This window comes from Coenobita brevimanus, chromosome 60 (genome assembly GCF_032717465.1).
Source record: "Coenobita brevimanus isolate Jiangsu-jjx chromosome 60, ASM3271746v2, whole genome shotgun sequence".
Classification (NCBI taxonomy): Eukaryota; Metazoa; Arthropoda; class Malacostraca; order Decapoda; family Coenobitidae; genus Coenobita; species Coenobita brevimanus.
Window position 1 is genome coordinate 26,045,409 of NC_137013.1, and position 12,288 is coordinate 26,057,696.

The window sequence follows — 12,288 nt, forward strand, 5'->3', positions numbered from 1 at the left end:
TTGCATATACCAATATTAAAGTCCATCTGCCAGGTTTGGGCCCAATTAAACAGTCGATCGAGGTCACTCTGTATTGCCTGCCTCTGTAAAGATGTATCTGCTCTGTTACCAATTTTAGTATCATCAGCAAATTTGGTTATTTTACAAATTAAACCTTCATCTATATAATTTATGTTTTTTAAGAACAGAGTAAGACCCATTACTGAGCCCTGTGGCACACCACTAGTAACATCTTTCCAGTCCGATTCTTTACCATTAATTACGACCCTCTGTTTACATTCTTTAAGCCAAATATCGATCCACCCGAGCACATTCTCTCTGAACGCATGCGCATTCAATTTCTGGAGTAATTTTTTATAGGAAACTTTATCAAGTGCTTTTTGAAACTCGAGATATACAATGTCAACAGATCTGGTCTCATCATATATAATCAACATATCATGGAAGAAATCCAAGAGAATCGTGAGGCAAGAGTGATTGTTCCAAAAAAAAAAAAAAAAAAAAAAAAGAGGGGGGGGGGCGTTTGTGCTCCCGTGGTCCTAAGGGCCTCATATAGTATGCCATAGTGTCTAGGGATGTGCCAGGTAGGGGTTAATATGGCTACATAAGTATGTAGTGGTATGCTACACCGGCTACATCTTCATAAGCTTTCCAGTAGTGTGCATAGATCTGCCTTCTTTCTAAGTCTCAAAAAAAAAAAAAAAAAAAAAAAATCGGTTTTGATGCTCAGCTTGGGGCAACTTGTTTTTTTCTGCAATATGATGGCGATTCTTCTCTTTTTTTTTCTTTTTTAAAAGAAAACTCCATTTAAGCAACATTTTTTTTTCAAAAGCTATTCAACTATGTGAATAGATCCACTATACCTTTAATAGTAATCGAAAAAAAACACAATTTTGGAGCTGTGCTGTAACACCCTGCATATTCTTGATCATTCTGTTGCTCTAAAATGAGAGAGAGAGAGAGAGAGAGAGAGAGAGAGAGGATGAACAGGACAGCATTGACTACGGCCTAAGACAGTTTGTGAAGTCACTGTAGTTGCCCAGCCAAGGCCACCGAGAAAACCCTGCTTGGTGTGTATCCATCCCTCTTAATTGCTCATACTCACTTTCTGGAAAGTTCCTCATCCTTGGGGAAGGAAAACACGTGCACTCTGGATCCTGAGCTGTAATTTCCCTTGCAATTCGGGACAGCACATGTGTTAGGCATCCCTTGTGCTGATAAATAACGAAGTCCGAATCACTATACATAATATTAGAAAGGAAAATTTGCATGGAAAACAAGGTGCTCTGACCCCGACCTCACCATACATCACACTGAGGGAGGTAGTCAGGACAGGAGTCAGGACACTCAGGTAACACTCCCTTTGTCCACGTCATCAGGTCAACCCCCAGAATAGCACAGGCCTGTGTTTCTCGGTGGCCTTGGCCCAGCCCCTGTGAGCTGATACGTTTTAGAAGAAATATCCTGAGTACGTTGTTTGAGGTAGTTCGGGACACGTATGTTCGAAACGAGATTCTTTACTATTTCAAGACATAATGACTTTGGCAGAACATAGTTCATACCGCTGTAATTGCCTTTTTTTTTTTTTAATCCAATTTACTCTGCATAGGAAATCGTGCTGTGGAGTCCAGGAATCAATGATGATGGTGCAGCGAAGACTGTGTCTGGTGGTGGTGATGATGGTGATCTTGGCGGTGGATGTAGGTGGGCGATAACCTCCCTTTTTTGTTATTTGTTATTAAAATAAGTTTATTATATTTTTTCCCTAATGTATTTGCTCAAAGTAGTCCGTCATGTCCTGTGACTTTTCTTGCCTAATGAGAACGGCGTGTTCTTATCTCACTGTACGGCATTTGGATAATACAGTGAACATTACACTGTGCTTGATTAAAATACTTCAGTACGATAGCAACATATATACCGTTCTGATTACTGGTAGACAGTTCTTTACCTCATTTATGGAGTACGATTTAATTCAAAGAAATTCTTCGTTCCAAATATTATTACTATTATCGGCTAATTCAGGCAATTTATTTTTCAGTGTATTTTTTTTTTTTTCCTCAGCTCACCCCCAAAACAACTGTCCTGACGTGTGCATCCTGGTGTACGACCCCGTGTGTGGCAGCGACGGTGTGACCTACAGCAACAGTTGCTTCCTGGGTATTGCTCAGTGCCACGACCCATCCATCACACTCGCCTACAATGGAGAGTGCAGAAGTAAGGACATTTTATGACACTTTTGGATGTACTATTGTTGACTTGGGAATTATGGTAACGTGTGGTAATATATCCTTGCATGTTCCTGATGGGAATATGTCGATAATAAGGAGGTATAAGTTGCATACAAGATATATAAACGTTTAACCTACAATGTACGCTGTCAGTGAAAATACAGCACTAAGTCTCCCACGACAACAATACAGGCAGTGTGGAGGCAGCCTAAGGGTAAGGATATGCGTCGTATTCTCAGTGGCTTTGCAGATATCATAATAATACATCTTCCTCACATTACACCCGAATATCATTTTGTACGTTCTTTACTGGTTGATTATACAATAAATATCAATCTAAATATTTGTGATGTTGCTGAATGCAATGAAGCCAAGGGAATGTTACCAGAGTAACAATCTCCCGGCGTCCCTGAGCATTGTCAGTGACACACCAGAGCGCCATGGCACCCTGTTTAAAAAACACTGCCCAGGCGACTAAAGGTCTGCTCAATCACAGGTAAATCTATTCTGTTCAAGTATTTCACTCCCTCCCATGTATCGCAATAACACCTTCATTTCATTGATCAAGTGCCCCTCTTTTCCTCTTTCTGATGGACACTGGTACTTCATATTGTGTATATCACAGGGATCTTTCGTTATTATAAAGTACAATGTCAAGTTCATCGTACCCTAATTTCTTCAACATGTTATCACATTTTCTCCCACCAAATACATCTGTTTATATTGCCAGGACTCTTCTGATTTTTACTTTCTTTCCTTTCCAATTATTCTATGGCACCTTCACGTGGTAGCACCGTTATAACTGGGTGATTGACCTCCCTGGTTATACGAACGTCCTTCAACGATTTCCCTATCCCACAAAGGGAGGATGGTGAGATTTAGAAGGAGGGCAATTTCCAGCTGCAGTCCACTGGCTCATGTTTCACGTGAACCCTGGGCTACTATTACAGCTACAGTATTACTCCTGCATTTGTAGTCTGTAGTAAACACCATTGTTTCTCCGGTACAGTTTTTTTTTTTTTTTTTACACACATAGGACCTCTCTTATCGACTGTTCACACTCGTCCGTCATCCATGTTCTTGTTTTATATGTTTATATCAATTATATTTAATTTTTCACGGCGTTATTCTTGTACCTTCACTCCCAGTCCTTCTGCCTTGGAACTGCCAAAAATTATTCTCCTTTATATATATATATATATATATATATATATATATATATATATATATATATATATATATATATATATATATATATATATATATATATATATATATATATATATATATATATATATATATATATATATATATATATATATATATATATATATATATATATATATATATATATAAATCAGTCATAGCCATTAAGTCTCCAAAGTTCCTTCCCTATTTTCCTCCACAAACTGTATTCCTAACTTACCGCGTTCGTAACGATGTCAATGTTCGCTTTGGCTTTAACATGTAATTCCTGACTTCTTTTTAAAATGTAATCATTAAATTCCATCTTCTTGGCTATCAGCCCATACACATTACTGAACAGTCACATAGTAAACATAATATTTAAGATTTGTAACTCAACCCATTACCTTTTTCTTCGTTGCTTTTCCACTTTCATCCCTCTTATTTCCTTGTGCTTCCATGCATTTGTATAACACTTTCTAACATTCATGTTGATCATTTTCCGCGAAAATGTTCCTTTTTCCACCCTATATTTCGTAATTTTTTTTAATTTTGTGGTTGACTTCATCCAGTCATGACTGGATTTTCTCCTTCCTCCTTGTTTAGGTGGCGCCTTATAATTGTCTAATTGTACATTTCTCTTTAGTATTTTGTCTCCAGAATGCCTTCAGCATTTCCTTTGCATTTATATCTCTCTTACATTTTACTCTCATCAGCCTCCTCTCACCTTTTTTATACTGACCCATTATTCTTACGCAATCAATCACTTGCTCCCATGGTCTCCCATCACCATTTGTCCTCCTCTGTGTATTTCTCTTTCGATCTCTTCATTCGGGTTTGGTTCCCTCATGGGTCTTTTTTCAACATATTCAGTTATAACAACACATCTGTTCCTCTCCACTATGTCTCTCACACCCTTCTCTTTCTTCTGCTCAATCTTAATCACATCTCCCTCAAAGTTCCTTAATCCACATCATCTTTTTATCATAGTTTCCTCCCGATTCTCCTCCACCATTTGGTTAAGGTTCGTTAGGACTTGTCAGTCAGAGCTCTGACCAGATCAGGCGAAGGCATACCTGGTACTTTGGGAGCTCTTTTCAAGACACTCTCAGACTGGCTTCTGCCCATTGATTCTCTTGCTGATTGTGCTCTAAGGAGTTTATAAAAGACTGTATGGTGAAAGAAGTAAGTGAGTATGCGTTTTGTTTATTTTGGCAGTCGGCGAGAAGGCTTGGTTTAGAAATTAGGGAAAAACAGTGAGGCAATTGACTTGTTAAGTGACACGTTAAAAAGTTGTGAATATGGGGCTGGAATTGGAGTCCTGATGCATTGTACGCGGAGAATCTGGAAGCAAAAGTATTAGGCAGTTTAGATAACTTAAATCTTCCTTTTTTGTTATTCGTTATTAAAATAAGTGGACAATTATATTTTTTTCCCTGATGTCTTTGCCCGAAGTAGCCCGTCATGTCCTGTGACTTTTCTTGCCTAATGAAAACAGCGTGTTCTTATCTCACTGTATGGCATATGGATAATACAGCAAACATTACAATGTGCTTAATTAAAATACTTCAGTACGAGAGCAACATATATACCGTTCTGATTATTGGCAGTTGATTTTTTTTTTTTACTTCATTGATGTGGTACAGTTTAATTCAAAGAAATTCTTTATTCCAAAAATTATTTTTTCAACTAATCCAGGCAATATACTTTACTTGATATTTTTTTTTCTCAGCTAACCCCCAAAAGAAGTGTCCTAAAAAGTGCCCTAAGCGATACAAACCCGTGTGTGGCAGCGACGGTGTGACCTACAACAACACTTGCTCCCTGAATATTGCTCGCTGCCAAGACCCATCCATCAGACGCGCCTATCGTGGAGAGTGTAAAGGTAAGGACATTTTCTGACACTTTTGGACGTATTATTGTTGACTTGGGAATTCTGGTAACGCCTGGTAATATCTTCTTGTATGTTCCTGATGGGAAATATGTCGATAATAAGGAGGTATAAGTTACATAAAAGATATATAAACATTTAACCTACAATGTGCGCTGTCAGTGAAAATACAGCACTAAGTCTCCCACGACAACAATACAGGCAGTGTGGAGGCAGCCTAAGGGTAAGGATATGCGTCGTATTCTGAGTGGCTTTGCAGATATCATAATAATACATCTTCCTCACATTACACCCGAATATCATTTTGTACGTTCTTTACTGGTTGATTATACAACAAATATCAATCAAAATATTTGTGATGTTGCTGAATGGAATGAAGCCAAGGGAATGTTACCGTAGTAACAATCTTCCGGCGTCCCTGAGCATTGTCAGTGACACACCAGAGCGCCATGGCACCCTGTTTAAAAAAACACTGCCCAGGCGACTAAAGGTCTGCTCAATCACAGGTAAATCTATTCTGTTCAAGTATTTCACTCCCTCCCATATTTCGCAATAACACCTTCATTTCATTGATCAAGTGCCCCTCTTTTCCTCTTTCTGATGGACACTGGTACTTCATACTGTGTATATCACAGGGATCTTTCGTTATTATAAAGTACAGTGTCAAGTTCATCGTACCCTCTTATTATAATTTCTTCAACATGTTGAGTTATCACATTTTATCCCACCAAATATATCTGTTTATATTGCCACGACTCTTCTGATTCTTACTTTCTTTCCTTTCCAATTATTCTATGGCACCTTCACGTGGTAGCACCGTTATAACTGGGTGATTGACCTCCCTGGTTATACGAACGTCCTTCAACGATTTCCCTATCCCACAAAGGGAGGATGGTGAGATTTAGAGGGAGAGCAATTTCCAGCTGCAGTCCACCGGCTCATGTTTCACATGAACCCTGGGCTACTATTACAACTACAGTACTACGACTACAGTTGCAGACTGCAGTCAGCACCATTCTTTCTCCGGGACATTTTTTTTTTTTTTCTTAACATAGGAACTCACTTATCAACTGAACCCTCTCGTCCTCTCTTCCATGTTCTTGTTTGGTGAAATGTTTATGTCATTTATATTTAATTTTTCACGGCGTTATTCTTGTATCTTTACTCCCAGTCCTTCTGCCTTAGCAGCCCTTTGTACTGCCAAAGTTTCTTCTCATTATATATATATATATATATATATATATATATATATATATATATATATATATATATTAAATCGGCCATAGCTATTAAGTCTCCAAAGTTTCCTTCCCCAGCTTCGTTCACAAACTGTATTCCTTCTAACTTACTGAGTTCATATCGATGTCAATGTTCACTTTGGTCTTACTTTAGCGTATAATTCCCGACTTGTTTTTGAAATATAATCTTTAAATTCCATCTTCTTGCCTCTCAGCCCATACACATTACTGAGCAATCACGTAGTGAGCCTAGTCTTTAAGATTTTTAACTCAACCCACATTACCTTTTTCTTCGTTGCTTTTCCACTTTCATCCCTCTTATTTCCTCTTGCTTCCATGCATTTGTATAACACTTTCTAACTTTCATGTTGATCATTTTCCGCGAAAATGTTCCTTTCTCCATCCTACATTTCGTATTTTTTAAATTTTGTAGTTGACCTCTTCCAGTCATGACTGGATTTTCTCCTTCCTCCTTGTTTAGGTGGCGCCTTATAATTGTCTAACTGTACATCTTTCTTTAGTGTTCGGTCTCCAGGCCTTCAGCATTTCCTTTGCATTTATTTCCCTGTTACATTTTACACTCATCAGCCGCCTCTCACCTTTTTTTGTACTGACCCATTATTCTTACGCGGTCGATCACTTGCTCCCATGGTCTCCCATCATTATTTATCCTCCTCTGTTTCTCTAGCTCTTTCCATCTCCTCTTCATTCGAGTGTTGTTCTCTTTTAGGTCTTTTTCAACATTTTCAGTTTTAACAACACATCTGTTCCTCTCCACTGTGTCGCTTACACTCTTCTCTTTTTTCTGCACAATCCTATTCATACCTCCCTCAACGCTCCTAAATCCAGTTCATCTTTTTATCATATTTTCCTCTCGATTCTCCTCCACCATTTGGTTAAGGTTCTTTATGACTTCTCAGTCAGAGCTCTGACCAGATCAGGCGAAGGCATACCTGGTACTTTTGTAGCTCTTTTCAAGACGCCCTCAGATTGGCTCCTGCCCAATGATTCTCCTGTTGATTGTGTTCTAAGGAGTTTATAAAAGACTATATGGTGAAAAAAGTAAGTGAGTATGCGTTTTGTATATTTTGCGATTTAGCGAGAAGGCTTAATTTAGAAATCAGGGAAAACAGTGAGGCATTTGACTTGTTCAGTGACAGGTTAAAAGGTTGTGAATATGGGACTGGAATTGGAGTCCTGATGTAGTGTAGGTAGAGGAAGTGGAAGCAAAAGTATTAGGCAGTTTAGGTAACTTAAAAACTAGACTGGCTAAGTTTGCAACTTGGCTAATTTATTCCGATGGCTTCCAGCCAGTCAAGGGAAGATTCAGTGATGAAGTAACAGTGATAGACGTGTAGCTATTAGCAACAGGTTTCAGGTTATAGAAGATGATCCTAGCCTCATACTTGTCACGGATTCATTGCATAGGCATAAGAAAGAATTTTATGATAAGGTTCTATGAGGAAGAGCGTTTACTTTTTTGGGTGTATTATTCAGGATGTAGCCGAGTTGATGACTGAGTCGGCAACACCTCAGAGAACTAGTTCTTTCTTACGGTGATAGGAACTAATATTGCAACTTGATGCAGGTCAGGGGATATACTTAGGAAGTATATAATCCTTAATAGAAAGTTCAAGGAAAAGCACACGAAGTTCGCTGTCTGTATTCTGTTACCAAGATTTGACGTTGGTTCTGTGATCCTTAGTAGAATGACAGAAGTCAATAGTAGGCCAAATACCTGTGTAGAACGAGGGTGTGATGTTTTTTGTTGTTTGGGACAATTTTAGTCATAACAGGAGCTTGTATGGTGTAGGCGACCTTCATCTCGTGAAGGTAGGAAAAGGTAGTTTTGGTATGGTTCTAAATAACAGTGTTGGGGATGCTTCTGATAGTGATAAAGAGGTGGAAAGAGGGACATTTAATGGCACAGCTATTAACAAACCAATCCCTGAAGCTAATGGTCGTACAGTAAGTGTGTTCAGGTCAAACCACCAGGCTTATCAGGTAGATTTGACCTCACCTCAGGTACAGGTAGACAGGCAAGGTATTACTAGGGAGGAAGGAGACATCACATCAGTGATTTGTAGGAATGTTGCAATCTCTTCTGAGGTTTTATATGATTAAATAAATATTACTTTTAGTGTCTCACTGCCCTACTACATCAAACCGTATTATGAATATTATTCATATGCTAACGAGACTATTCATTACTTGTGCAAATGCAGCAAATATCAACATAATTATGATCACAGTGTCATGATTAAACCTTTGTGACAAGTACCTTAATAGGGAAATATCGCTAGAAAAATAGAAAATGTTTAAGAAATCGTTACTGCACAAAACCAGACGGAACTTCTAGTATATATTAAAAACCACATAAATGTAATACACATTAGTAAACTGAATGTTGAAACTTGCCGTTCCTTGTATGTCGAAATATTCACAAAGAGTAGCAAGCTTCATTTTTTCAGTGCTGTTTGATGATTACCTAAGTCAGATGAGGAAAGGCCAAGCTTATGTATAACGAAGGTCATAGAAAACAAGGACAGCGTTATTTTAGAGGACTTTAATGATCCAAGTAGTGACTGGAAATATTCTTGTGCAGGCAAAGAAGGCAACAGGTTCTTTGACGTAGTAAAAATGCATTTTTAAGTCAGGCAGCGAATACGAGTCTGATAGATAAGTACCTGACCTTCAGCTCGTGAGAGAAAACAAGCTTACTGAGTTCAGACTTTAAGCCTCTTCAAAGTATGCCCCTTGGGACTCAACGCACTGAGCCATGCGGTCCTTCCATTGCTGGAAATATTTTGTAAAGGCAATTTTTAAGATGTCTAAATATCTTTGTTGCCGTTGTTTTTATCTTATTTGTGTAATCAAATCTAGAACCCTACATCGACATCTTCAGTGTAGGATACGGTCAAATGTCAGCCGGAGCCATGTCAGGAGAGTAGGGAGCCTGCCAGACCTGTGTGGTACTGTGTCTGGCCTAAATATCCCGCATGAGATGGGATGAATGGGATGGAGCATTTTATATATATATATATATATATGTGTGTGTGTGTGTGTGTGTGTGTGTGTGTATGTGTCTCCGACTCGGGTCATACACTTCACTCTGTTCCTAAGGCTCCGTAGTTCTCCTCCTTACCATACGCCTCCACATGTCACCACTACGACGCTAACAATCACCGTCCATACTGAATACATGTTGTCTCAAACAGGACTGGTGTATTGGTATTAACGGGGGTATGCTGACGACATGTCGGCAGGTTCTTTGGTAGAACAGTAAAGTCTGCTTTAATGAAATTCAGATTGTTAAACCGTTCCCTACCCCAGCCGAGAGTCGAACCTGGGTCCATAGTACTGTAGGCCACCTGTCTACACTTTTGTCGTAGTGGCGCTGCCAGTCCTCCGCCTTCCACAGTTCTCGTCTCTTGCGATGCACTGCATTCCGTAGGCGTTGGCTTTTAGTATTTTTCTGGAGAGTATTGTAATGGACAGCTCAATGGGAGTCGAAAAAAAAAAAAATGTCAGCATGAGCTTCACTTTGCTCCGAATCTGTCATGTCGTCTTTGGCCATGGTGATCCTGTTGGCTTCCACTGTGAAGACTTAGCTATCGTTTCTGGGTCATATGCATGCACCCAAGACTCATCATCAGCTAATATCTCCTTGATGAAGTGCGGATTCTTATTAGCACAAAATGAAACTGCAACCAGTCAAATGAACACGTCCTCAAACACACGCTGCTCGGCAGTGACTGGGCTGGACGGCAGCGCTGAACATATTCGAAAATGCGCACAATGATTCAAGATGTCCCCCCACTGAATCGCATCCCCCCATTCCTGTTGGTTTACGAGGAAAAAAAAAATGATTGACGCTTTTCAATTAAACCTCGTATACACCGATACGTATACAAGGCCTTGTTTTAATAAGACAGAGTGATGTAATACATTTGCATGTTGTTGGTGAAAATTTTAATACCAGCGACTATTATATAATCACTATTGATATTAACATGAACTATAAGACAAGATAAATAGCCTCTCAGTTCCTAACTTGAAAAAAAAGCTAACATCAATAATGTGAGAAACGATATTCCCAGCACAAACTGGGTTAAGTTATTGCAAGTGGACAATGTTGAAGAAATGCTTAAAATATTCACTAACAGATTCATGTCTATCGAAGGAAAGAAATACACAGAGATTTTCTCGAAAAAGAAAAATAATAATAATAATTACACTACTAAACCAGCTCTATGTAGAAGAGTCTTGAAGAAATCGTCGACTGCAAGAGAGAGAGAGAGAGAGAGAGAGAGAGAGGGGGGGGGAATAAACGTACGGCAAATCACGACATTGGTACCAAATATTTTGAATTACAGCAGCAATGTACAAAAATTATCTGGACCACTAAACGAGACAATGAGGCAAACATTTCTCATGAAGTCAACTCCCAAGAGAATCTTTCATTATGTAAGGAAAAAAAAAATAGTAAAAGATAGCATAAGCCCTCTCTTAACCCGCGCCGTCCCGAGGACGTACTTCCACGTCCTCACGTTTTGTCACAGCTAATCCCGAGGACGTACTTCAACGTCCTGCAATTGCAAGGTTCATAATTTCCACAATTTTCAAAATTCGCGGGAGATTTTCGTTTCGTCCGGGTACCCAAGCCTCCCCTACCTGCCGCCAGGCGGGCAGCATCCTAGACCCCGCGTGACCCGCGCTCGCCCTTGTCTCGGTCACTCACCTGCCAGCAGTGACCCAGGTCAGACATGGCGCGGAAAGGTCTCTCAGACGAGGAAATCGCATCCGTCCTGGAAGCCTTCACTGGAGACAGTGGTTCTCCACTCGATGATGATGTGGTGGATCGTGATTACGTCCAGCCAGAGGAAGAAATAAGTAGCAGTGATGAGGAGGTCCCTTCGCCCCGAAAAACGAGGTATGTGACATACCGTAAGGCAAGGGAAGGCCAGCCTGCTCCCCAGCCACGTGCACAGCTATCTCTCCATCACGATTCTGATCAGGACGAGGATGAGGACGATGAGGATGACGGAGGCCTAGGACGTGATATCGCCGCGTGGTTGGGAAAGGAGAAAATATCACCACGTGGATCAGAAGGTGGGGCGAGACGACACCTAAGGTATGGTCAAAGTACTTTGTCTGGGGAAGTGGCAAGTGGTGTGGTGGGATTGCTGGGAGAAAGGGAAAGTGTTGTGGCGGCAGCGCGGGGTGAAAGTGAGAGTGGTGTGGGGGTAGTGCGGGGTGAAGGGACCAGTGGTGTGAGGGAGGCAGCACGAGCACGTGGTGCTCGTAGGCCTAGGGGAGAGGAGGTTGAGTCACTCCCCAGCACTTCTTTCGCCCCCGAATATTCACAAACTTCCTCCCCACAGCCCCAGGATGTGGGGAAAGGAAAGAAAGGGAAGGGAAAGGGTAAAGGAAAAGGGAGAGGGAAGAGAAGTGCGAGTGATGAGAGGCGCCGCTCTCCACCTCCCCAACCTCCCCCACCACCCTCACCTCCCCACCCTGACGAAGGGGACGATGGTGACGTGGCTGGAGACGGTGGTGTCACGTGGAACTGGGAGGATGGGAGTAATTTTACTCCCATCATTCACCCTTTCACTGAGGAGTGGCGGTCAGGTTGCACGGCTCCAGGTGTAAATGCTGGGTCGTCACGGTTAGATTTTTTCAACTTGTTCTTTGGTGAGGCGTTTGTTGGGCGCATAGTAGAACAAACAAATATTTTTTCACA

General features: G+C 40.6%; 1 protein-coding gene across 2 annotated transcripts in view; it reads left to right on the forward strand.

Moving 5' to 3' along the window:
* Positions 1–1,614: 1,614 nt before the first annotated feature.
* The window catches only part of LOC145403013 (uncharacterized), a 763,478-nt gene continuing 752,804 nt past the window's right edge, over positions 1,615–12,288 (forward strand). For both annotated transcript variants that reach the window (XR_013897919.1, XM_080274842.1), the window contains exons 1-3: positions 1,615–1,704; positions 2,065–2,217; positions 5,149–5,301. Coding sequence is in view for 1 of the 2 variants with exons in the window: in XM_080274842.1 (XP_080130968.1) it covers positions 1,638–1,704; positions 2,065–2,217; positions 5,149–5,301 (373 nt within the window). In the remaining variant the exon portion in view is untranslated. The remainder of the gene's footprint in view (positions 1,705–2,064; positions 2,218–5,148; positions 5,302–12,288) is intronic.